This window comes from Vulpes lagopus, chromosome 16, assembly GCF_018345385.1.
Source record: "Vulpes lagopus strain Blue_001 chromosome 16, ASM1834538v1, whole genome shotgun sequence".
NCBI lineage: Eukaryota > Metazoa > Chordata > Mammalia > Carnivora > Canidae > Vulpes > Vulpes lagopus.
Window position 1 is genome coordinate 2793365 of NC_054839.1, and position 27228 is coordinate 2820592.

At 47.9% G+C, this 27228-nt stretch overlaps 1 protein-coding gene across 1 annotated transcript in view; it reads right to left on the bottom strand.

Moving 5' to 3' along the window:
• Positions 1 to 27225, bottom strand: part of COL4A2 (collagen type IV alpha 2 chain) — a 169918-nt gene extending 142693 nt beyond the window's left edge. Inside the window, exons 1-3 of the mRNA XM_041731385.1 lie at positions 27075 to 27225; positions 26693 to 26780; positions 26535 to 26589 (exon numbers count right to left, since the gene is read on the bottom strand). Coding sequence (XP_041587319.1) covers positions 26535 to 26589; positions 26693 to 26736 — 99 coding nt within the window. The 5' untranslated portion in view covers positions 26737 to 26780; positions 27075 to 27225. The remainder of the gene's footprint in view (positions 1 to 26534; positions 26590 to 26692; positions 26781 to 27074) is intronic.
• Positions 27226 to 27228: the final 3 nt, after the last annotated feature.

Genomic DNA, 27228 nt, shown 5'->3' on the forward strand with positions numbered 1-27228 from the left:
TTCTGAATTCATCTGTTTTCATGAATAGTGCCATTATACTCAACAAGTGCAGCACCACTAAAATCCCGTACGGGTTCATAAAAGATTGGTTATACTCAAGACATACAATCAGACATGTCATCAAAGAGAGTTGTTAGAATATTTTCCAGGAAAAGAGGAAATAGTCAAAATTTAATTCTTTATACTAATGCACCAGAATGGTGGACAAAATAATTTGGAATCGCTGAGAGACAAAAAAGACAAAAAAAAATTGCTTTGTTTTGTTTTTGTTTTTAAACTCTGAAAAACATCAGTGTGGACTTCTCTAATTTTTATTTTCATTATATCAGCTCTAGGTAGAAAAGTCATTTAAAAGTAACTGAATGATGGTGTAAAGTGAGCTTGGAATGAAATGTATCACTAACAGGACTTCATAATATTCTTACTTTTGCAAAGAACAGTGTAAATGGGCATAGGCAAGGGATGGAGAGGCAGATGGCCCAGGTGCCTGCTAGCTTCCTTCTGTCTCAGCTGGGCACTGGGCTTAAGAACTACATCGGACTGAATTGGCCCAAGGAGGACCCTGGGGGCAGTGCTGGGCAAAATGACACTGTACGGTCTTCCCTCTGGTCTTCTCTCCCGTACTTTTTTCTACATAATTGAGATGATATTTTATATAAAATTATACACCCTTATTTTTTCTTAACATTAAACATTCCCCCATACACCAAAACATTCCCCCATATACCCTTCATAAACAAAAACATTTATAATATGTTGACTGTGTATTTCTTAAGAGACATACCAGGATCTTCCTTATCATTGCCATGATATTATGCACAGAGGTATTTTCCATGTTTCTCAAATTACAAATCTACACTGCAAAGAACAAATTCGTTTGGCTAATAAACATTTCAAATGTGTGTGCTATGAGCATGATGAGCACGAAGGAAATGGAACGCTCCTCAGCTTCCAAATGGAAACCTGGGTTTCACTCAGCCTGGAGGTATATGTGGACACCCTCCACATGAGTAGTCATGAACCTGCTCACATCTGCATGGCCTTATTCTGTCGTCTAAAGACCTCGGGACAGAATTATCTGGACATAATGCAAGTACATTCAGATACGCCCCTGGCAGTAATACTCATTAATGGTTAAATGCAGGCAACGTCTTGTGTTCCTCCTTGCCAGACGAAGAAGCAAACAACTAACACACTGACAAATAAACTAACTAACTAAGACGTTCTTCAAAAGCTAGGTCACTCTTTTGGAATGTCAAAGTCTGAAGTGACGGCTGCTGATTGACTTTACAGCCAAACCTAATGGCTTATGGTGCTCGACTCCAAAATGAGAAACTATGCATTCACGTCACTGGCATTTATCACACTTCCCCACATTCAGGCAGTGGACTAGGCACTTTGGGGCTAGGCGCCTACACCACATTCCCACGCTCTGAAAGCTAACACTGTAACGGGGGAGCTCAGATGTGCCGCAGCGGTGAGGCACAGCTTCAGGGCCACCGGCATGGTGCTTGACCACAGCACTAACTGAACTCTCTGGATCCCAGTTTTCTCATCCGTACAATGAGGATAATATTAGTTCCTACCTCGCAGAGTTAGTTAGAGTCATGGGGTTATTTGTTATCGTGAAGGTACCTGGAGGGAAAGTATGGAAAGCACCTGGCCTCTGAGGCCTCGTGACATCAGCTCTTGTGAACTATTTGTGACTATAGTATACCACGCCAAGTGGGACGAGACTCTGGAAAGGCCACGACAAAAGTGCAGAAAACTGGCAAAGGGAGTCAGCCATGGGAGAGACTGTCCCAGTGGGAAAAGTTGGTAAGGTGCCATATCGGCGACTCTTCAAAGGGCAGGCGGGAATCCTGCCAGGGGATGTGGCTGTGAGGAGGGTGATGTTCATGTGTAGAAGGGATCACTGGTGGTTGAGAGGAGCACCAGGGGCTGGGGAGTCTTCAGTTTGCTGGTGTGTGCAAGGTTATCCAGGAGGGGGGGTGCCCCGGGGTCTTGGAGTCATGATGCTGAGCCTCCACTTTGAGGAGTATGAAGATAAGAAGGGACATGCTGATGGTCCCATGGGAGCAGATGTTTCAGGGAATGGCCTACTACTGGAATGCCAAACAGGGCTGCAGGATGCGGCCAGCCTCCCTGTGCTCAGGCAACCAGAGGGCATGTTGGTTTGGGATACCCCAGCCATAGGCCATCCTAGAGAAGTTAGGAGATGCTTGTAAAAGAAACATGCTTCCAAACATTGTCCACTATAAAGAGATGTAGATAAGAGGTGGGTGAGGGTAAGGTACCCAGCAGGTGTGCAGGTCCAGGAATGCACCCTTGGTTGCAGAGAGGGAAGGAGCTCGTGACTAAGCACGAGCAGAGCAGAAGGAGCTGGGCTCAGTCAAGCAGGCTGGATATGGGATAGACGTTAGGTCCTGGGACTTCAGGCTGCAAGGTGGAACGGAGAATCCTTAAGGTTCCAAAGTGCAGAGAGGATTTTATTAATGAAATGTAAGTAGCTATCTTACTGTAAAGACATGAAGTACATTTCTGCCTGAGATGGGGCCAAGGCAGAATGACCTTAAGGGTTGCCATACAGATGTCCCTCCAAATTACAGCATCTGAGACAGTCAAATGGCAACCACACCTCTGAGGTCATGAATCAGAGGTGAACCAGGGGTGGGGTGGGGTGGGGAACAGCTGATCCAGAATAGGACTCACAGGAATGTTTTCTCAGGGTGATGGGTAGACCACAGGCACAGCTACAATATCCTTTCACCTGATGCCTCTCTCAGTGGGTGGAATACACCCTTTGCAGAAGCCTTCTTGGCCCCTGGGAGCACCCAGCAGGTGTGATGCCTCTCACACCCACACACCTGCTCACTATGCTATGGCTCACATGGCTACCACTGGCATTTGGGCTACTGGAAATATCACTGTGGAGGTTGTGAAGACCGAGCCCAAGAGCAGACTTCCCGTTACAGGAGTCAATACACATCTGAGGATACTGCTGATGTGAGAAGCATGCTCCGGGCCAGGTACACAGGAACCCTGGCGATCCTGGAAGGAGGAGCCACTGCCCAGCTCTCAGAACAGAGCTCTCAAGGATGGCAAGCCATGGTATAAGCATTGCAACGGATTCTTCCACTATAGGTGAACATGTTAGAAGACTTGGATAGATCTGTATCCCGTGAGCCCACCTTTCCTTGCCTTGTGTCTGCCAGCACCTGCCTTCTTAGGACCACCACTGATGTCCAACCTTCCACATTCAGCCAACATTCAGACTCAGGACAGAGGAGGAGGAAAGAAGGGAAACATGCCATGTGAGAAAGGCTGTGGAGAGGGAGCCACAGGAAAAGCATTAGTTTGTATTGTTGCCCATACTTCTGGTTTACTCCATATTTGACTCTATTCTAAACCTAATTAAAGATGAGGAAGGACTGCAGTATGGTTTCCAATGGCACTTTCTACTGGAAGATGGTCCCAAAAGCTATTTTTGGGATCATATCGTTTGAAAGGTGAGCCTGGGTGCTGAAAATAGCTTGTGTATGTTCTGACATCCACTTCGAAGCCTACTGATGGATTGTACATAATATGCAGGAAAAGGTATTAATAAGCATTTCCTGGTTTAATATTGCTAATGTATTCCAGGAATACATGTGTGAAGGCAAGAAAAAAAGAAATAGAAGGTATCAAGACTAAAAAGGAAAATATAAAGCCCTATTTTGAAGATCTAATGATTGCATTTACAGAAAATATAAATCTATAGTAAACTTTTAGAATTAATGAATGAATTTGAGAAATCTCTAACCATAAAATAATTCATAAGCTGGACTACATTAACACTTTGGGCATCAGCTCATAAAAGGACATCAATAACAGAGAGAAAAGTTGACTTACTAAGTAGAACAAATTATTTGTAACACATGTAACCCAATAGGGGCTTGCATTTAGAATAAAGAGCTCCCAAATCATTATGAACATAGACATGGAAGAGAAAAATGGGCATGAGACCCAAACCAGCAGATTACAGGAGAGAATATCCAAATGGCCAATAAATATACACAAATTGTGCTTGAACTCATTAGTAATGGGGAAATACAAATATCGTGAGAATAAATATAAGATACTAACTTCTGTTGGTGGTTTTGAGCCAGTTTTTGGAATATTGCCTCAACCTTCCTACTACCCTTGGTCTGAGAAACTTGGCTCCATGGTTGTGAGTGGTTTGAATGTGAGAACTGTCTGGGGTCTGCTGGCACATCTTCCTGTCCTGTCTCATCACCGTGACAGTCGGGGTCTGATGAACGAGGGTCAGGCGTGAGTTTCGTGGGTCAGGGCAGCTGAGTGCAGGCGGATTGCCTCATGGCTCCAGTTCTGTATGCACCAGACCACAACTGACAAGCAGGGGAAATTATGGCTTCTCCCTGTCTCCAAAAGCATGCAAATCTCTGGGATGAACGAGATGGAGGGTTGATGCAGAAAACTCATCATGGAGATACGAGATAGATACTGCCTCATACTGGCAACTTGTACCTTGCCGTGACATAGAGGGTATTTTAGTATTGGTATATTTTATGTCCAGTGTAAAATATTCAAGCTTATCTTTGGAGGATGATTTAAGAGCTTTGGGGTCTTTTAGAAGAAAAGAGCTTCAGTACATTTAGTTTTGTAAAAAGTTCTATGGAAAGAAAAATATATTACTGACCTCAAGAGAAGCTGAATGCCCAGGAATTAAATAGTATTTGATGAGGAGCTATTTTACGTAGAAGTTGAGAAGATGTGAGACACACCATAGAGGAATGTAGGCAGCGAAGACTCCAAACACCCTAATAGCCTGATTACTGAAGTATGCAGAGAGGAATCAGTCAGCCAAAATAGGTCAAGACAGGCAATCCCGCTGCCAGTAGCTGGGAGAAAACTCTCCTTAATTGCTGTTTGGGGAACTAATTGGTCTTAGCAGAAGCATCTAACAGGAGGTCTTTAATTCAGAGAAGCAGGGCCAAGCCCTCTCCCTGTATGGTCCCTACATGGTAGAGCCTGGGAGGCACCCTACAGCAGTTCAGAGTACCACATGCCCCCGAGAAGCATTTCAGGAGGAAGGTGGATGGCCGATGATGGGAACACTTGACAAACAAGAGATGTAACTTTGCTTTGAACCATAAGAGAATCTCAGAAATACTGGCCTGAGGAGATTTTAGCCAATTTTCAGAGTTGCTTAGATGAACTGTGAACAAGCAGATAAGGAGTCTCAATAGATTTCAGGGGATTTGCCCCAATCGAGCTGACATTCTGCCTGGGAAGGCTCTGGCATAGTCCTGCCTTCCCCCCCAACACCTCCCAGCTTCCTTCCAACTCGCCACCCACCTACACAATGAAGCCACCCAAGTAAAACATCGTGTTACAGCAGTATCTTTCCATCCTCGCCCTGAAACCTTACCCTTTCTAAACGCTGACACGTCAGTTTTCTGCTTAGTGACCGTTATAATACCAAAAATTCCTTTATTTAGCTTGCTTGAGATGAAGTCATGCAGCTATAAGAGTGACTTGCAAAACAAAGTCAAGTTCCATTCTCAGTTAAAGGGACCATGGAAAGTCTTGAAATCGTCAATGGCAAAAACTTATTAGCCACCTTATTCCATTAAAAATGATTACAGAGCTCTTGAATTTAAAAAGTCATTCACATGCATAAAAAAAACAAAATACAACCCAATGTTGGTTTTGCAACTTGAAGCTATATACTTATTGACTCTGTCACATTTGGTTTTGCCACTGAAAGATGACAAGGTGGCTTCAGAGCACAGTACTCTTACAGACTCTTGCTCTCAATATGGAACAATGCCCTCCACTGGGTACTGGGTGTACCTGGGGAAGTCACTGGATGCTTCTCTTGTTTCCTGCCAATGTTATAACAGTCCTCCATTTCTCTCCTGGGGTGACTGAGAATATCAAGTGGGAATGTCACAGAGCTCCGTGAATTTGGAATAGTTTTTTTGGGACAGACCTTTCAAGAAATAGAAGGATTCCAACACCAGCTCTTTCTCAACCTAGTGACCCTGGCATGTCACTGAATTCTTCTGTGCCCCTTTCTTCCTTGGCTGTAAAGAGGGATGAATGCACTTGTCCCACATACAGACAAGGCTGCTATCAGGATTAAGTGAGATAGTGTCCATGACCCTCTCCTAGAAACAGTACAAAGAACTATGACAAATGTCACAGGGCTTAGAGGGCTGGCTTTTCCATTATATGTAGGGCCATTTTGACCCCTCCACCCTCCCAATACCACAGTGATGCCTCTTATTGGCTGATCTACCCTCTTGGTATCACCCATCCCAACACTACCCCTTCCTCATGTCGTCACCATTGTCTAGGACTTCTGAGAAAGCCTCAATGTGTCATGAGTCACATCTCAGCTTTCTGGACTCTCAAAATGAGGTACTGTGAGGAATTTAGGCTTTCTAGTTTAAGAAATCAAAACTCAGGTTGAAGGATCCCTGGGTGGCTCAGCGGTTTAGAACCTGCCTTTGACCCAGGGCATTATCCTGGAGTCCCGGGATCGAGTCCCACATTAGGCTCCTTATATGGAGCCTGCTTCTCCCTCTGCCTGTGTCTCTGCCTCTCTCTCTCTCTCTGTCTCTCTCATGAATAAATAAATAAAATCTTAAAAAAAAAAAAAACAACTCAGGTTGACCCAAGGTGACGTCAGTTGGGGGCATTGTTCTTAGATGTGTACGGAGCCATAAAAGATTAAACGAGGTGGAGATTTCTATTATTTTAAATTGAGTGTATCTTTTAAAATGTTAGCATTAAAAAAAAAATCTGATAACCCAGGGACTAAAGTAATAAGTGACTTGTTTAAAGGTCTAAGCTTCTCCATTTCATTTATTCCTGCGTTTTGTTCAGATTAGCACATTCCCCATATCTTTGCCTGGTTTATGGGCTTTAAACGCATTGTGCTAAACCAGAAGAATTCACTTTTGCCATAGCATGAACTTTGTTCCGTGATGTAATTCTGTGAAGATCAATGGGTTCTGGCTCGGTAAGATGTTCCTTTCCCCATTTCCAAAATAAGCCTTTAAAAACAGTGAATCATGTAATTCACTCCAAAAAATGATCTAAGATGCAAAATGACTTAATTACTGAAATTAGATGACAGCATTTGTTCATCAAGGCTGACACAGGGCCAGAGCTGGGGCTCTCAATACCAGCAGATGCCAGTGGTGTGGTCTTGGTCTTGGGGGTCTGCACTCCCCCAGGCTGCAGGCTCCTCATCTTCAAGAGAAGTTTGGACTGGTTGGTCCCTAAGGTCCAACTAGGGGAAACCCTCCCCAGACGAATGTCCTAACGTATCATCCTTTATAAGTATGATCATCAAATTAAATAAGCCGTCAGCACATTGAGCCCAACATATCCACACCTCCTGTTTCTTCTGAAAGTCCAGGATTCTGTTTTCATGAAAGATAGGAATGTCACAGAGAAAGATGGTAAAATGTTTAATAGGCGAATCTAATCTTTGCTTCTAACACATCTACTTCAGCAAACTTGATAGGCCTAGTTTGGCTCTTCCTCAATGTCAAATGAGTGAAAAATGGGGCTAATTTCATTCAATTGTGGAAGGACAGATTGAACAAGAAAAAAAAAAATCTGAGTTGGGGAATTTTACAGAGAGAAAGAAAATGTTACTGATTGTTCAAGTGACATGTCAATAGTTGAGCTTCAGATGTGTCTTCAGGAGATTTGTTTTTATAAGCAGATTAAGCATCTTCCTAATTGACTTTTTAAGACTATTTATATATATATATATGTATATATATATGTATATATATATACACACACACATCTAAATATATAATAAATACATAAAAATATATGTAATATATATTTTAATATGGGGCTTGAACTCACAAACCTGAGATCAAGACCTGAGCTGAGATCCAGACTCAGATTCTTAGCCAACTGAGCCATCCAGGCGCCCCTGGAAACTATTCATAGTAACTGAAGACTCCTTCTGGCCCGTAGTTTATTGAAGATGAAATCATAATGATTTGTATAGATTAAGAAGGTTGATAGTACACGATTTATACTTTATAGCTCTCTTTATCATCCAACAATCACTTAAAATACTGACTGTTCCACATAAAAAATTTCAGGAAAATATTCTAAAGATCTATTTAGACATCACTAAGTCTCTGGGAAGTTAATCATGTTGTGTATGTGACCAAGTCACAATTTTGTTTTATTTATTATTTATTTATAATTTCATTTATGTATTCATGAGAGACACAGAGAATGGCAGAGAAATAGGCAGAGGGAGAAGCAGTCTCTCTACGGGGAACCCAATGTGGGACTCCAATCCCAGGACCCCGAGATGATGACCTGAGCTGAAGGCAGATGCTCAACCAATAAGCCACCTAGGCATCCCCACAATTTTGTTTTACAGGGTAATTTAAAAAAGATGATGGCCACGCACTAAAACTTCACCTGAAACAAGGGCCTTAACTAACCCTGAAATCAAAATTAGCGGGGTGTGGGTCCCCGCAGGAGCCACTTCTCTGTGGGGCAAGTTTCAGTGCTTTGGTGACCCCTCTAAAGCGACATGTCTCTCCGATCAGCATTAGCTGCAAGCTGGACTTCCCTGTTTTCCATCCAACACCCCAACACCAGCTCTCCAGTGTGAAAAGACAGACACATAAAAATCACCCAGAGCATTAAAGGGGTCACTCTGAAGCACTCTCAATTCCTTGTCTTTTAGTGACAAGAATTGCACATAAAAGGCAGGCTCAAATGGACCTCAAGAGGGATGTGCCAGGCCAGGGCCAGGTGGCCGGGTGGCAGTGTGACATGGCAGTTGTTTCTGGTTGGAATTCACTGTGGTCAGCGATGTGGGGAGAAGCCTATCTTGGATCGGTGCTGCGCCCCGGGGTGGGTGCGGCTCTGAGCAGGGCAGCAGGCCAGCCAGCGGACAGAAGTGAACTGCCCAAGCACCGCAGCTGGGGAGGCCATGATGTGGACCGCCAGGATCCCCCTGACCGCCCCCCACAGAGGTGGCCAAAACGGGATCCTGTAGGTGAGGGCCACCAAGGCTGGGAGAGCAGCTCATGTGGACTGGGGGGACAGGCCAGGGGCATCTGAGCTGAGATGCTACGAGGTGTCAGGTGCATGCAGCTGCAGACTTCTGAGGGCGGGGGCAGCATACACCGCACAGTGATTCACTGTGAAGCCAAGCTTATTATTCCTCATGGTCAAGATTCCTTGGTCACAAACTGGTCAAGTTTTCCAATTACTTAGGAGCTGCCATCTGTGCCTGTGAGTTTCGTGGGTTTCTGAGCAGGAACTCAGCATTCAAGCTAGGACAATGTTATTCTCATGTTGCCATTCACAGGCTGACAAACTGGAGGAGAGGAGGAACCCGGAGCCCAATGAACACCACCAGGCCGACCTGACACAGTAAGAATCACCAACGAGGCAGTGGGAGTGTCCAGGCCCAAGGAAGAGTCTGAGTCTGGCATATGCCGCCCTCTCTGTGTACCCTCTGTCTTGAGAGCCACAGGTGCCCAAGGAAGGGCCCATGCACACCCAGCTCAGTGCAGACCCCAACGACCATCAGGGACACTTCCTGTGGCCTATGGTTCCTCAAAGGAAGGGACACAGAAAACCTTCTGGAACTTCAGGCCAGGGCTCCGTGACCCAGAGATGCAGAGGGGCTGGGGTGGGGGGCGGGCTGTCACCAGGGGGAGATGCAGGGAGGGGACAGGATCAGGACTGTGAGGTCACAGGTCCTCACCTTGGGTGACAGGCAGCTATAACCCAAGTTAGAAGCAAATGGTCTGGGGATCCTGGGTGGCTCAGTGGTTGAGTGTCTGCCTTTAGCTCAGGTCGTGATCCTGGGGTCCTGGGATCAAGTCCCGCATTAGGCTTCCTGCAGGGAGCCTGCTTCTCCCTCTCCCTATGTCTCTGCCTCTCTCTCTGTGTCTCTCATGAATAAATACATAATTTAAAAAAAAAGTAGCAAATGATCTCAGATGAAGTTTGGGGACAGACGCCCACATGCACACCAAGTATGGGTTCTGTGCCTTCAAGGGGAGGGGGCGACAGGCATGCCAGGATGGTGATAAGGACGTGCCACATGGCTGCCTTGCCTTAGTCATCATCCCAAGCGTTCTCTACCTCGAGTTGCTAATCTTCCCAAAACGATTTCCCCTGCAGACATTTCCGTGAAATATCTGCCTACTTAATCTTTGCTTTTCTCTTGAATATGTGGTTGTCTTATATGGAATTTTACAAAGGACTCTGTTTCAGGGATGCTCTAATGAGAGACAGCCAAATACAAGAGTGACCATCGCTGGGGAAAGTCAAGTGTCACTGCACAAGAAGCAGAGCTGCCTTTAACAACCTAGAAAGATAGCAGGGGTGGGGTGTGGCTGGGGCCCTGTGTTTTTGGCTTCATTTCAAAAGGAAATAGGCTTCGTGTAAGCTCTCCATGAAGTGGGAGTGTTGTTTTCTGTTTCCAACAGCTGTCACTAAACAGCCCTTCAGGAACATGTGGGGTTCTGGTCCAAACGTACACCTTTGGTTAAAGTCTCCAACGAGGGCCCAGGCTGGCTGGACTCACAAGACCCGCTTTTCTGGAGATGGGTGTGTTTTCACCAAATGGGCCACGATGCCCCTTTTATGTCCTCTCCCCCCAGGGGCTGTTTCTGAGATGCTCAAGGGCAGACTTGCTCCCCATCAGAGTATGACTGCAGGTGCTCTGGGCCCATGGGTCAAAAGATAAAATGCTCTGCAAAGACAGAAATTCTCTAATCCTTCTGTAGGACAGCAGATGGGAATGATTTTTCTCAAATCCATGACTTTCCAAACTTGCCTACGCAAGCGAGTGAGCATAGCATATTTCTTGTAACATTTCAGAAGTTGGGTACCCATCGCGGATAGGCAAGCCTTCACTATATATCCTAGTGCTCTTCAGGAAGCCATTATTCAAAGGGGAGGCAGAATCACATCTTCCAGGACTTGTCACCTAAGCTGTGGTCCTGGGACCAGCTGGGAGGGGGTTAGAAGCATGGGGCCTCAGGTCCCCCCAACCTGCTGGGTCTGAATATGCCGGATCAAGTTCAGAGTCTGCACAAGGGACCCTGGGCCGGCTCTTCAGGTCCAGCCAGGATGGAGGAGCTAGGTCCCATGTGCTCTCTGGTACACCTGGTGTGGCAGCATCATCCTTGCTGGACTCCTCGTCGGGGATCAGCATTTATAGGAGATGGTAACCGCGCAGGCAAGACCCCTTCCTCTCAGCTGCTACCTCACTATCACGGGCCCAGTAGGGAGAGACTCTTGACTTAGGCTGGTAAGCAGATGGCTTTGGATGATGGCCCCTGACTGTTCCATTGGACTATGTGGTTTGGTCACTGGTCCACTTTCTGCATTCTTACCCTCGATGGATCATGAAGCCAAGTTTCTGGAAGCACAAAGGAGGCCACTGGCCGACCTCTTCTGCCCCGAAGAACAAGTTCACCTTGGCCCACAGACTGCGCATTGGCTGCATGCCTGACTTCCCTTTGGGTCTGAAGCTCAAGAAAAGAAACACCATGCCATGGAGCAGGCTGGCACTCTGTTTTGCAGTGGAAGCATATTTTTCATTAGTTTGACTCTGCAGATAAGCCAACGTCTGTCCACCCCAGTAGCTTTTTATACAGTGATTTGAATCCAGTGAAGCCAACGAGAGAGGAACTCCCTGTCATTCGACTGCAGCTGCCTATTTCTGAGGGATGTGCCTTTGGCACTGAACATAATAATTTGTGCCTTGATTCTGAACAAAAAGTTCCCCAAACACGTAGTGTCCGTTCTGACCAGGACTCCTGTCTCTCCCACTTTCTTCCGCCTCTCTGTCCTTGGGCCAGAGCCCAGCCACCATGCTCAACCCTGCCCTGGACAGGGGAGAGTCAGCATGCCCATGACCTGGGCCTTGCCCTCATGGAGCTCATGGGGCCATGCCCAGGTTCAAGGAGGAAGAGGAAGCCCTCTTTCCTTCAGGATGTCCTTAGAGCAACTCTGTGTGTTCTCCCCTCATGAACATATCTGTCTCTGGGGCTCCTCCCTCCCACTCAGCTGACCTTCTTGGGGTGGCCAGGATCACGTCGTTAGGCTCTTTTGTTTTGAAATCTTCAATATCTTCAGCCTTCCTACAGAATGGTTAAATGCCACATTTATTTGATAAAATCTGCATGCAGGTCTGTGCAGGTCCTGCGTGGGGAGGATGCACATGTGTGCCCTTGGGGAGCCCAAAGTCCACTGCAGTGACCCAAGATGGATGTAGGTAAGAGGGGTTCAGGCTCACTGTCTCCACTTCCCCTGGGGTCTCCCCTAGCCACCACATCGGGACCCAGCACCACGTGGAGAGAAGGCCTAGGCACCTCCAGTCGGGGAAACCCACAGGCAAGATCTTAGCCTTGGTGGCATCTGATGGGTTGATCACTGGCCCCTGGAGATCACCACTGCTCAGGGCTGCTGGCTGGCAGCTGCTCTGGGGCCTCCTCCCCAGCCCCTGGCTGGCCTTCATCCCCTGTCTGGATAGACTCTACCCCAAGGGCTCAGGAGCTGCACTGGATCTGCCCTCCAGGCCAGGCCTTACTCATGAGCATCATGCCAGCACATCCATGCTCGTCCCAAAGCAAACTCAGGCCAGGATGCCCCTGGAACCTGCTCTGTCAATGTGTGGTCAACATGTGTCAGAGGGTGAGATACACATCTAGGGAATAGGGGCTGCCAGGGAGCCAGGTAGGCCATGTGGGAAGACCACGTCTGGGAAATGGAGGTGCCAGAGCCCCGTGGCCAACTGGCCCACTTGCCCCTTTGTTTTGAGCTGTGAGTCACTTCCCCTGAACCCAACATCAACTGCTGGAACCCTGTCAACCACGAGAACACAACTGAACATTAAAAGAGTAAGTTAAAGGGTCCTGGAGTCTTATTCAGCCTCAAACTGGAGGGACGTCCTGACACAGGCTACACTGTGGATGAATCGCGAAGACATTTTGCTGAGCGAGCTAAGCCCGACTCAGAAGGACAGATGTCATGGGAGCACACTCACAGGAGGTCCCTGAAACAGGCAAACTAAACTCACAGGAGGTCACCAGGGGTTAAGGGAGGGAGATAAGGGGTTACTACTGTTTGATGGGGACAGAGCTCTGCTTTGGGAAGGTGAGAAAGTTCTGGATCCCAGGAACGTGCTGAATGCCCCGGACTGTACCACTTGAAAATGGCTAAGATGGTAAATCTTAGGTTCTGTGTATTTTTATCACACCTAACACAATAAAGAGTGTGAAAAAATCAACACAGGTTTGTACTGTCCATACCAGAGATCTAAGGTGATGTTAATAAGGTTGTTTTCAAATGGTTAGTTTGCAAACACTGTATGTTTGTAACTTATGTGATGGGTGAATTGATTATCAAGATCTTATTTTTTATTTCAGGAAATTTACCTAATTTTTAATATATGAAATGCTTAGGATAAAGATCAAACATAATTTTTTAAATGTGAAGAATTAAGAAAAACATCTTGTAAAGTCTGCTTTTTTTTTTTCTATGTTTATTCTTACGGACTTTAGTTAATTAAACCCAATGAGGAAGAAAAACCACTACAAAGGCAGAAATGTTCCCTGAATAAACATTCTTTTGTCCTTAACTCAAGAACGAGAAGAAGAAAAATTTTGTTAAAGGTAAAGAATTTGAGAAAGAGGCACCTTTAAACATGGATGAAATATACATATAGATTCATTTAAATAAATATATTTTCCTTTGAGACATTGCTCTGGCTTTGGTCTCTTGTTTTTCTATAAATAGAAGCAGATGGCTCCAGGTTAGATTTTGTTTTAGGAAAACCAAACTTTCCAGTTATGTGAAATATCAGTGTTGTCTACCCACTCTCTGTTCTAGAACCTCTAGAGAGGAGTTAATACCGCTCTTATCTGCTTTTACATCTTAGGTAAGGAATTTCTGGATGTAAGAAAAGCCAGGAGTGAGCCTGACTAATCTTACATCCTCCTCTCTGTAGTAAAATGAATCATTTATTCCTGGTACATTGAATTCCAATCAGGTGAGAGACAGATAACAAACTACCCCAGCTGGAGAGTGAAGAAATCACCCCCAGATTACAGCTCAGATGAAGCGTGACTTGCACCTGTCAGGCGGTGGACAGAGCTGTGCCTCACACTGGGTGTGCTGTCCTCAGGATGGAGGCCACCTTCAGCTGGTGGGGAGCCAGTGGGGAGCTGGTGGGGAGCCCAGGATGGGAGGACCAGAACCTCCTGTGCGCACAGCAGATTGTCTTGGTCTTAAAGGGGAAAATCAGTCTCTGCATGGGCCCTGAAATGCCCTTATTGTCTTCTTAGGGCCTTGTGTAAATCCCACTGTCTCCAGGGATGGAATCTAGCATTCTGGAACATTCCCCAGTCCAGGTGGACAAGTGCTGCTTAATCCAGAAGGGGACACTTGAAGGTCTGGCCCCCACCCAGAGAAGCTCATTTGGAGTGTGGAAGCTGTACATGTTCCCTTGGGGACCCTAACACCCTGCCAGGCCCAGGTCCCTGCTTTCACAGGAAACCAGAGGCCAATTGTGCATGCAAATAACTGATGCCACTCTGAACCAAGTTGAGATCTAGAAGAGCAGAGGGTCTTGGTGGGGAAATTTTGGAACAAAGATGAAAAAGTAAATTAGAATCTCTAAAGATAAAATTTACTTTTTTTTTTTTTCTCCCTGATGGGACACTACTGATGTGAATTAGGAGAGGAAAATTTTTGTCTCTCATCTCCTGGCAAGAGCAATTCAATGAAAAGTAGAGCAGTCTGCTGCCACCGTTAAGAGTACTATACCACTGGCACTACTACTGCCACTAGTACTGCTATTACCACTGGTACCGCTGCAACAAGTACTACTACCACCACAAGTACTACTGTGACTAGTACTAGGAGAGACAGGGAGACAAGCACTCAGAACAGGGGCCAGGCATGTGAAGGATGACAGTGGCTTGTTCTGTGCATACTTTCTACCCTGCACAGGCAGCCAAAGCCCAGTGCCTTGGGCGAGGTACCATTTTAATCAAGAGTGGATCTGACCACTTCATGCATCATGCCTATAACTGGGCTGCTATGGTTCCTCCCAGAATCATCGGGGAGGATATGAGGACTGTGTTTTCCTTCAAAGCTCCAGGAAATGCTTCACATCATGCCTTACAGGCGTGTTTAACATGATGTTGGGAACCGGACCCATTACCAGCAGGAAATGTCAGCATTTACAAGCCTTCATTTTAAACAGGAATGACTTTTGGTACAATTGTCATTTTTGTTTGAACTTTGCAGCTTTTAAGAGAGTCAATTAAAACAAACGTGTTTACTCTTCTGCAATTTAACAACAGCCAAGGCTGGCAGCTGAAGACTCACGGTAGCATGTGACCCAACGAGGAACATTTATTTTTCCAACCTCTGGCAACTTGGTGTTGGTTAGCACACACAGAAACTGATGTCTACACGTATTGGCCTAAGATCGACAAATCATTGCAGACTCTTTGCTGTTAACACTCCTTGTTTTGCAACGGGAAGGGGAGGCTGGACCATAAAAGCTGGTGACTAAGACGAAGGAAATCCTGTCTGAACTAAGATTGTCTTGGTGGGAGCTGGGGGAGCCTTGTAACCTGGTAGGAATCAGCAGGAAGCGAAGGTGGTTTTGAGATAGGAAGGAGAGGATCTCAGCGGAATCTGGCGCTACATTGTAACTTGCACGGTTGTCACAGTTGGGAGATGACCAAGTAAGGAAGAAAGGGAAGGGGGTGGTTTTCCTCCCTGGAATTCCCAACTGGAACCTTTCACCCACCGGTCTTCCTCACCTGGGCCCAAGGAGGAAACAGGTTGGTCTGTGTGTCTTGCCCATCCTGACCATGGAGCCACGGCCGACCCCGAGGACCGCCAAGGCCCTGCTCAGGTACGGCAGGGGGATCTTTCTGCTCTTTTAGGAAAGAAATTCGATCCTCAGATTCTACTGTGCATTTTCTATGTCGCTTTGCCAAACCAAAAATCTGTGGAGTTTTCTCGCTTTGTTAAATTATACGTCGGTCTCAGAAGTATTTGAACAAACTGTTCTTTGTAAATCTTCCCATTTGTTCTGGAAATAATTTAGTGACCTAACTTTAATTAAAATTTAAATTCTTTTCTTTGTGGACATTTCTCCGACTCAACAAAATGGAACAACTGTCCAAAGACATTGGGAAGATGCCCCAATGCTCTGTCTCTCCCAAGAACTCCGTGGTGTCCACAGCTTAATTCCTGGCCTCACAGGTGCTCCTCTGTGTGCGGAGATGGTGGGGCCCCAGCACAGAGGGCACGCACCTCACTCCCCATGATGCCTCCCCTATGCTGTGGCCCCCCTGGCCCGGCTCCCCTCAGAGAACGCCCCATTGGGGCAGCTAGTACTGTGACAGCTGTTTTCTCCCCAAATTCTGGTTATGCTTGAACTTCTCTGTGGCTTCAGGTTTTTAAGTTTTGAGGATGAAAACCCATATTCAATTAAAAAAATCCTAAGACCAAGTAGCCATTGGCTAGCATTTATCAAGCCCTAAAGGCTAAGATTGCTAAGATCTTTATAAGCAATTTCTTCTTTTTTTTTTTTTCCTGAGCACACTAACGAGGCAAAAGGATTTTTATTCCAGTTCTAGAGCTGCAACTAAAGCTTAAAAGCGAAGTAGCTTATCCAAAGTCATGCAGCCAGGAAGTAGCAAAAGCACATTTCAAACCTGAGACCCCAGCTGGTCTTACTCCGTGAAAACCCATGTCACAGTTCTGTCCTTTCTTCTATGATCTGTAGAACAGAGTGTCGCTCTGAATCTTGAGTGGGGCTCCTACCGGGTTTGCTCATAAGCACAATCGCATGTGCGATCTGATGTACTGTGAAGTGTACTACTAGTCAAAGGAGAGAGGAAGTTTGTCTCCCATGGTGAGCTTCTACAGGTTGCTCTCTAAACATGGATGATCCCAGGTGGCATATTCAACTTCAGAAATTCAGTCAGACAGTTGGAAAACTCCAACCCCACACGTGCACTCAGAACACTCCCACCCACTGTTCCTGGCCTGTCTCACTCTGGGACCCAGACCTGAGCCCCTGGGAGGATTCACATACATAACTATTTCCAGGAGAAGCAAACATGTTCATGCAGTGAAGGACTTTCACATAAACCACCTCACCATGAACTGGCAGCATGGTTACTAGCACTCCTGTTTCACCCACGTAAGAAAGAAGGCTCAGAGAGGGGAAGTAACGTCTCTTGGTTGTGGGCCTCAAACCCAGATGCTCCCGCTGTGGGTCAGGCCACAGTTGCCTGCCTGTTGGCATTGGGACACTCAACACAAAACATCAGAACAGAGGCAAAGCAAGGAAAGCAGACCCCCAACAGAAGGGAGTTGGCATCGCCTGGGACAAGTGGGCTCTGTCATCGCCCCACAGCCGTCCATGGGCGCTCCTGCACAGCTGCCTTGAGGAAGGCTTCTCACTCCCCAGACCCTTCCAGTAAACCTGACCCCAAGTTAGGACTAACGCTTTTCCAACAGCCTCCTCATCTGCTCGAAATCACTCCGGCTCGCAGGGCCCTCCCCACCTTACAAAGCTGTTGTCCCTACACCTCCACAGCCTGGGATTTCAATCAGGACCTGGAGGAGATTTCCAGGAACTGTCCCTGGATGGAGATCCCCCTGCCCACTCAGGCCTTCCCGGGTCGTCCTGTGAGGGCCGGGCTGGAGTGCAGCCTGTCCGCTGTGTCTCTCAGGGTCCCCGAGCCACTTGGTCACCTACACACACAGGCAGAGGGGCCGTGGAAGAGAACAGGTATGCCTGACACCCCCATTTTCCACCTGGGTGGCCCTCATGGAGGAAGGAACCAGGAGCATCCGGGGCCGGGTGTCTATGTGGGGGCACAGGCCAGCTCTATGTCCTGTTTCTGGCTCCTCTGGATGTCTATCTATAATCATCACCATCTATCACCTGTCTGGCCGTTGGCCTGTCTCTACCCACCGTCTAGCCACCTGCTTATCTACCTATCTATCCATCTCTCTGTTTCTCTATAATCTATCACCACCTACACCCATAATCCATCCACCAGTCTATCGTCCATCTACATCTTTCTAGCTACCATCTACATCTATCACCCAGCCATACTCCACACACATAAATAACATACATATATTTTAGACATAATATACACATGTACATTTTACATACCCCACACTTCACATACTTTGAACATGCGTTCATATTCTACGGCTGGAGATTTGTCAGCCTGGCACAGTGGTTAAGAGCAGAAATTTTGGAATAACCAAGTCCTGGGCTTCACTCCCAACCTCATTCCTTACAGTCTGTAACAAGTGCCCTAACCTGTGCATGCCTCAGTCTGCACGCCTATAGAGTGGGGTGACTGCAGTGCAGTGGGCATTTAGTGGGTAATGTGTGATGGTAGCTTAGCTCTGTTCCCGGTACCAACGTGATCTGCAGGCAGGAGCTGTCATGTTTCTCCTCTGGGATACTTTAGCTGTTCCTCGGTGTTCTGGTACTCTAGAAGCACCTTTTGGGGTTACTCCTTCTGATGTAGATTTCAGGAGACTTCACAAGCCCTCCCAGGAGCCTCTCCCTTTTCCCCAGCTTGGAACAATTGCCCACAAATGTGGGTATGGGGAGGGGTCTGCCCAGAGGGGCCGTGGCACTGGCTGGTTTCCTGCATCCCTACTTCCCCACAGCACTGTGTTGTTACTGCCTGGCCACTGCTAACCAGCATCTCTCCTGATGGACAGGCTGGAGCCTTGAAGGCATCCCAGGGAGATGTCCTCTGTCCTCGTGCACCCCAGCACTCTGCAAACACAGTCACAGATCTAAAAGTGCTCGACATGCAGAAAAAACATCTTGTTATGTAATTTCTACCAGGTACCAGAAAATTGGTCTGTGGTGTTCCGTAACACACATTCTTCTTCAGCTCCCACGTGGGAGATCACTGAACTGGGCAAAAGCAGCAAAATAGGAATTTTATGGGTGGAGTTGAAACAATTCTTAGGAAAAAATGCAAATCTTTCACAGAGAGATCAACGCTTCCTCTATCATCATGCACGGTTAGCTGTGTCCAGTGGGGGCAGCATTTAATTTGGAAAAAAAAAAAAAGAAAAACCAAAAAAAACCCCAACCCAACAACAACAAAAAAACACAGTGAGAAAAGCTACAGTTCAATCTTTTATTACTTGTTCCATGACTGTATTCCTCATCCAAAGGATCTGTTTGAATACTTTCAGCTAACTACATCCTTGCTCACTGCTAGAACAGACACTTTACTGAGGGCTCACTGCATCCCAGGGCCTGGGGCATAGGACCCAGCATCGCACAAATCCCAGAGGGAAGATCAAACATGCCCTCCACTTTGATTTGTGAGAGCAGCAATTACGTAGAGGATGAGTGAAGACAAATGTTTAATGTCTATGCATGTTACGGATGATGATTTAAAATCATTAATATCTAATGATAATTTAAAAGTCCCAGCAATATGAGAGGACAGACACTTCAGACTCTTAAATGGGTCTCCATTCCAAGGGACAGAAGCTCTAGCAGGGCACTGGCCTCTGACATCTGGGCTCTCTGATAGTGAGGGGGCAGGGTGTCCTTCATGTGCCTGGGGCTGTGGGCTACAGTGAGGACACAGGGTGTGTGAGAAGCTACAGAACAGAACTGGCCAGGGCTAGGGGCCAGAGGCTTCTCTATTCCTGCAGGTGGTGATACAGGCAAATGTGTGAGGTGACAGCCACTGGCCAGCAGCCATCCTTGTTCTTGGCCCTTTCCCTAGCTCATTACTGGAGTGGAGGTTGTGGCCAATTGGAGATGTGGCCCATGGCACTCTAAACTCCACAATGGGGCTATTAGTAATGCAAGGAGCACACAGAGGTGAGGCTCCTGGACCCTGGACATCCAGGTAGAGCCACCTTCCCATCCCTGCTGTTCACAGGGTTTTATAGGTGAGGAGGAAGGGGTGGGCTCTCCTTTTAATGCAGTGCCCGTGGACCTATGGATGCTGGTGTCCCATATTAGTAAGAACTAGGGTGTGAGCAAGCAACATTTAACGTCTGTCTGAAAGCGACACCATCGTGCAAACCTGTCATGCATCACAAGGTCTGCGATGTTTCCTTCCCGGTCAGGCAGTCAAGAAGAGGGAGGCTACTGTAGCTCACCCCTGGACCCCCTAAACAGGCTGAGCTGTGGAAACTCCATCAGGATGCCTTTCCTGCACTGTTTCCATAAAGCACTCCACCCAAGTTAGGAGGACAAAAGCTCCTTCGCCAGGCAGAGGCCACTGCTGCTGTATTTCTAGGCACACAGAAGTGCCCTTTGTTACTTAGTCTATTACAGAAAAGATGGAACCATATTTCACTCTTGCTGGTCACATCAGCTGTTCACTAGTGTAAGACCCACTGCTTCTCAGCTTTCTCTTACACTCACTCGCCTGGTTTACTGCACACCTAATGGGGCTGGTCAGTGGCTTCTAGGAGCAGGTGTTTGCTTGGAAATAATCTAGATTTGCAAGAAAGCTGCATAGGTAGCGCAGAGGGTCCCTGAACACCCTTCACCCAGAATGATGACTACATCAACCTCATATAACCTTGGTGCATTTCATCAGAACCAGAAATTCACATGAGTACAATAATAAACTACAGACTCTATTAGAATTTTGCCAGTTTTCCCGTTAACGTTCTTTCTCTCTTCTAGAATCCAATCCAGGATACCAACCACACTGCACTTAGAGGGGCAGGATTTACAAAAGAACTCAAGACTTCAAGAGGCAGCCTCACTCATGGGGCAGAGAAGCTTCTCACATCCTGAAGATAAAATGCCTACTGCAGCATATTTATTTTTAAGTCACATCCTGCAGCAGCACACATGCTTACCTGGAAAAGTATTTCCATCCCAGTGTCACAATTGGGAAGGGTGGGGGCCAGCTCACCACACAGGGGAGCACCTACAGCGGGTGTGGGTGCCCTGACCACCTGGAGCACCCCAGCATGGATACCATACAACACAACGTTCCACCTTCCCCAAGTCCCAGAGTCAAGTGATCTCATACAACACAACAATCCACCTTCCCCATGTCCCAGAGTCAAGTGATCCCATACAACACAATGTTTCACCTTTCCCCATGTCCTAGAGCCAGGTGATCCCATACAGCACAACGTCTCATGTCTCCATGTCCCAGAGCCAAGGAGTTAAGTGACTTGACCTAGGGTCACACAGCCAGTTAGTAGGGCTTTGTGTAGTCAGTGGCCCCAGAGGCCACAAGCCACTGCACAGGCTGCCTGGTTTACCAGCCTAATCAGCCAAGGCCGGGAATCCAGACTTCACCTATCACCTTGGCAGTAGTGATGACGCCCATCGACCCCAGAAGACACAGCAAGAGGCCAATTCCAGACCTTTCACTAAAGCTCTCAGAGTGAAAGAATAAGATGATCCAAAACTGCCTTCTGTGTCATGAAGGCTCCGTTACATCATCATCAAACATAATGTTGAAGGTGTCTCCACACTGCACCTCTGCTTTTCCCTCATATCGTCTCTGTTATTAAGGGAAGCCAGTCACCCATTCTTAATCCTCTCCCCAGAAAGATAATCCTTTGATTTACTATTTTAGCAAAGTCTTTGTTTTCTATTCTAGAACTTTTCACTTTTTCCCTCTCTCTCTGGCTCCAAATATTCCCAAGGACAGTTCAAGGGCTGTGTCCCTTCTGTCCACCCTCTGCAGCCACATTTAGTTATGTGAGGTTATGAGAAATTCCTCATGTTATTTACTATGGCCAAGTCATGCTGGCCACCTAGGGAGCTTTCCTGGCCTCCAGAGCTGGACACATGCTTCATGCTTGTTTTTCCATTAACAGAGGAGGAACCCTGTGATACTTCCCCTATTGTTAGGAGCCCTAATTGTGAACAATAGGACTAGTGCTCTCAGAAATTGGGGAGAGACATGGTCTCATGGATTCCTTGTGCTCTCAGAAATTGGGGAGAGACATGGTCTCATGGATTCCTTCACAGAGCACAGGAGCATCTTAGTACAACACATTCTTAACAACTGATCAATAAGCCAAGAGGAGAAGAGAAAACCTCAGAATAGATTGTCCTTTTTTTTTGGCTAGGGGGAGGGAAAGGTGTGGCTGCTCGCAGGAGCATCAAGTGAATTAGTGAATTTTTCAGGGCATGGAACCCTGGGAGAGGCCCGGAAATTGCAGCTGATGCTGAAGGCAAAGTAGGGCCCAGCATTTCCTTGGGTACACGGCACCTGCATTCCAGGTCTCCTGGACGTATCCTAACACCTGTGGGAATCTGGAGTGTGTGGCCAATCTCCCCTTGAGGTCATGAGGTCAGCCCAGCCCACAGCGTATTTGATCTCAGAGAATCTTTGTTCTCTGGCATTCTCTTCCTCCCAGAATCACAGCTGACTGGTCTCACAAATCTTCAAGGCTGTTGCCCCATCTCTAGAGATAAACAACAATCCTCTACACAGGCTGCAAAGAGAGCTTTCAAGTCCCCATGGTGGCTCGGCCTCAGGAACCTTCCCTCACACAGGCCCAGTAGACCCTGGTGCGCTCACTCCCTGCCAAGCTCTGGGCTGGGGCCTGTGTGTCCACTCATCCAATAGCCCCACTCTGAAGGTGCGTGTCCCTACTCACAGGCCCACTGTGGGGTGGGGGTGGGGGGCTGGCCAGGGCGGAGGGGTCTGGTGAGTGCTGGTGCTGTAATACAGCTACTCATTGTGGTCCCTGGGGATCTGCCTTCAGCGTCCTGCACGGTGACCCCTTGGCAACAGGCCTCGTAGGACATGCCATTTGTGTAAGTGCTCAGCGCCCTGGCACTGTACCCAAGGCAGGGTGCCTTCAGGAAGGGCAACTTGCACAGAGCATGCATGTCCATGTTGGGCCCTGACCTCAGGCTGACCAGCAGGGCTTCTGCTCCCTTCTCTCCCTTTGGACATCCGATTATATCACTTCAACCTTGCTCTGGGCTCCTACTCTTCAGAGCAGAGCTGCATGGGAGGAGGAGCCATATTTCCCTTTCTACAATCCAGGGTGTGGGCTTTGCTCTGTTAGTCACGGTCAAGAGCAAAGAGAAAGCAGAACCAGAAGACTCAAAGACTAAAACTCAGCAGCATCCTCACTACTGACTTCCAGTAGTAGTGATCCTCAGTAACTTAGCAGGCAGGTGCTGGTTCAAATCCCACATCTGCACTTACAAAGAGAGAGCCTGTGAGCAAGCTGTGTAAACACTGTGTGCCTCTGTTTTCTCATCTGCTAATGGGGGTAACAACAGTTATCCACTCAGGTAGATGTGTTTCCCATGAGGCCTGGATGGCACACAGATTGGCTGATAGGAAATATTCATTGAATAACTGTCTACTTTCTCTTTGAAAGAAAAAAAAAGGGGCGCCTGGCTGCCTTAGTTGATAGAATGAGTGACTCTTGATCTCAGGGTTGTGAGATGAAGCCTTGCATTGGATGTAGAGATTACTTAAAAATAAAGCCTTTAAAAAAATAATTGTCTATGCTGAGTGACATAAGTTAATCAGAGAAAGACAATTATATGATCTCACTCATATGTGAAATTTAAGAAATGAAACAAAGGATCATAGTGGAAGAGAGGAAAAAATAAAACAAGATAAAATAAGAGAGGTAGAGAAACCATAAGAGACTCTTTTTTTTTTTTTTTTTTTAAAGGGCTGAAGCCCTAGTGATCACCAGAGCCAGGTACTTCATTTTTTTTTTTTTTAATTTATTTTTGATAGTCATACAGAGAGAGAGGCAGAGACACAGGCAGAGGGAGAAGCAGGCTCCATGCAGTGGGAGCCTGACGTAGAGAGAGAGAGAGAGAGGCAGAGACACAGGCAGAGGGAGAAGCAGGCTCCATGCAGTGGGAGCCTGACGTGGGATTTGATCCCGGGTCTCCAGGATCGCGCCCTGGGCCAAAGGCAGGCGCCAAACCGCTGCGCCACCCAGGGATCCCCCATAAGAGACTCTTAATCATAGAAAACAAACTGAGGTTTGTTGGAGGGGAGGGGAGTGGAGTGAGGAGAGGGGGTACCTGGGTGATGGCATGCATGAAGGAGGGCACATGATGGGATGAGCACTGGGTGTTATAGAAGACTGATGAATCACTGAACTTTACATCTGAAACTAGTAATTTTTTAAAAATAAATTAATTTAAAAAAATAATTGGCTATTCTTTTTGATAACCATTTTTGGCTGCTTCTGCTACAAAGCACTCCAAACCACAAGGAGTAGCCCCCACGCCTTTTTTTTTTTTTTTTTTTTTACTGGCTTGACCTACCTATGGAGAAGAGTCCTTGGGACAAATGGGCAAGGAGACAGGGTTCTTGAGCATGGCAAACATGTAGGGGAGGAGATGAACTTGCCATGAATAAGACAGATTTCTCAATGGATAGAGTGAAGGATCAAGGAATTATTTCATGAGTAATAGTTATTAAAGCCAGTAATCAATAAAAAGTTAGTAAGTAGAAGATTCATGGTTGAATATAACAAATGGTGCCTCTGTTGAAGAATATATAACCCATGTCTCTAGTAAAATGACTCAAAATGGCAAGTGACTCCAACTGTCTCCCAACTCAATACTCTAATTCAGTGGTTCCCGAACTTTGGTATCTAGTAGAATGCAGACTCCCAGGCTCCACCCCAGAGAATCTGATCATAAAATCTAGATTTGGAGGAAGAAAAAAAGAAAAAGAAGTTCATATAGGTTCAGAGCAGAGATCTGAAGTTTTAACCAGTCTCCCCAGTTGGGCACAAGGCTCCAAGGTGAGGTCTCTGAGAAGCACTGCCAGACCAAAAATGTTCTCGGTCCCGCCCAAGAATCAGAGAGCAGAGACTCAGGTGAGTCTGTAGCTTGGAAGGGGTTTGGGAGGAAGGCACAGAGGTAGGCACCTGCCTCTAACACACAGGTGAATATTCTCTTCCTGTTCTAGGTTCAAATACTGGGATTCAGGATTTGGGAGACCAGGCCAGAGCTCTGTGTATACCCCAGTCTTCCTCCCACAAGCCCTTTCTAGCAGTTTTAGGATCAGTCCCAGATATAATTCATCAGACTTTCACCATGCCCAGGAATGAAAACACGGTATTACAAAAGTGGTTCTAGGGGCCAAGGGGGCGTGGGTGGAGTCAGTGCAACCAGTGCATACACTCTCAGCATGTCGCAGAGCTGTCCTCTCTATCCTCCTCCTTTGGGAGCACGTGTGCTGCTCTGACTCCTACACTGGGCCAAGTCCTATATGTTGTGCATGTGCATAAGGACCACGAGAGTCAGTGATTACAGTGTGTAGGTGCTATCTTCTTAAATCAGGACATGTGAAAAGGAAAGAGTCAGATCTGAGCTTTCTGAAAGCTTTGGCCTGGTCTGTTCTGGTAAAATTCTATGGACTCCTCTTCTGACTTCCCAGTCTGTGCCAGGAACTGGAGCAGAAGGCAGAAAAGTAAGGCTAAGGGTCCTTTCCAAGCTAGAGTAGCTCTTTTTCAATCACTGCCTTGAAAATCCTTGTTTGTTTCACATGAGGACAGAACAATGAAAATAACAGAATTTCAATCAAACCACAAATGCGGCTTCCCATGGTCCTGTGTTTGCACTCTACCCCCACAGGGAACCTTCAAGAGCCACCTGGGAAATCAGGTACTGGGTTAGAGTGGGGATGGGGGGGGGGTGCAGTGGGGGACACCATGCATTCCTTCCATTTTTGGTCCCAGTTTAAACATCTGTGTCTGAGACTGAAGGGATGGCCAAACCTGTGGCTTGTCAGCCTCCTTATGTCAAGCTCAATGAAAGTGGCTCCAACTATTTAAACACAATTCACGAAATTCTACAGTGCAATCCCAAGCACACAGACAACAGGGCAGAGCAGCCCTGAATGCACCTTAGCACCTTCCACCCTGGCTAAGACTTGGGAGAAAACACAGGGTTTCTGCCATTCTTCACTCACATGGGTTAAAACACAGTACACTGCTGTCTTGGTCTCCTCCTGCTCTGCCCATTCCCCAAAAGCCTCTCATTTAAAAGCACCAGAAAACTCTCTGCCAAGGATGGAATCTAGACACCCGCTTCCCAGCACCACAAACGTGTTTCTTCTGGGTACCCTGGCCCCTCATTGCCATGCGATTGACAGTCTTCTGTCTAGGAAGCCAGGGTTTCACTTTAGCTTAGCAGGGGATGCCACAGGCTATGCTTTAAATTACTGGCTGTGTGTGTGTGTGTGTGTGGGGGGCATGGCCTGTAACACACAGGTCTCGAGTGGGGGAGCCCACGGCAAGCAAACTTGAGAAGTTCTCTGGGCAAAGCAGCTCTGTCCGAACCTGGACAGGGTCAGGGCTGCACACAGAGGTGAGCTCACACATGCACACTCAGGTGAGCACGCCTGCGCTGCCTCCTGGCAAGGCCACTCGGGGTCCCTTCCACTCTCCCCAGCACCAGTCAGAGCCCACGCCCGGGGCCCACGACTCACCGCCAGGACGCTCTGGGCCAGGAGCCCCACTGTCACAGCCCCCAGCAGCAGCCACCTGGGTGAGAGAGCGGAGAGAGCGCCATGAGCCTGTGGCCTCGGCTCGGCGGTCCGAGTCCGCGCCGGGCCCCCTCCCCGTCCCCCGCAGGCAGGTCGCTTACCGCCGCAGGGCAGGGCTGGACGCCGAGCACCGGGGTCGGTCCATGCTCCTGACCCGGCCGCTCCGGGCTCCGCGCGGTCCCTCCTCGCCTGCGGGGCGAGGCACAAAGCGGGCTTAGCAGAGGCTGGGGCGGGAGCATCCTCGCCGCGGGCCTCCTTCCGCGGGGGGCGGCCAGGCGGGTGCGCCCCCATCCCCGCAGGGCCGACCCGGGGCCGCGCGGGGACCGGAGGAGGAGAGGGAGCCCGCACTTAGGCCCCGCTCGGGGCCCCCCGCCCCGCCCCCGCCCCCCGCCCCCTCGGCACAGCGCGGCCCCGGCCTGCGCGGGGGGCCCCGTCCCAGCCACAGCCTCGGCCCGGGCCCGGCGTCCCCGCGGCCGCCCTCACCTCGGGCCCGGCGTCAGGGGCCGTCGGCTCGCATCCGGCGCTCCGGGAGCCGCCCGCTGCGCCTCGGCCCTCGGGGGCGCCTGGGCGGGGGCGCGGGGCGCGGGGCGGGGGCGCGGGGCGGGGGCGCGGGGCGCGGGGCGCGGGGTGCGGAGCG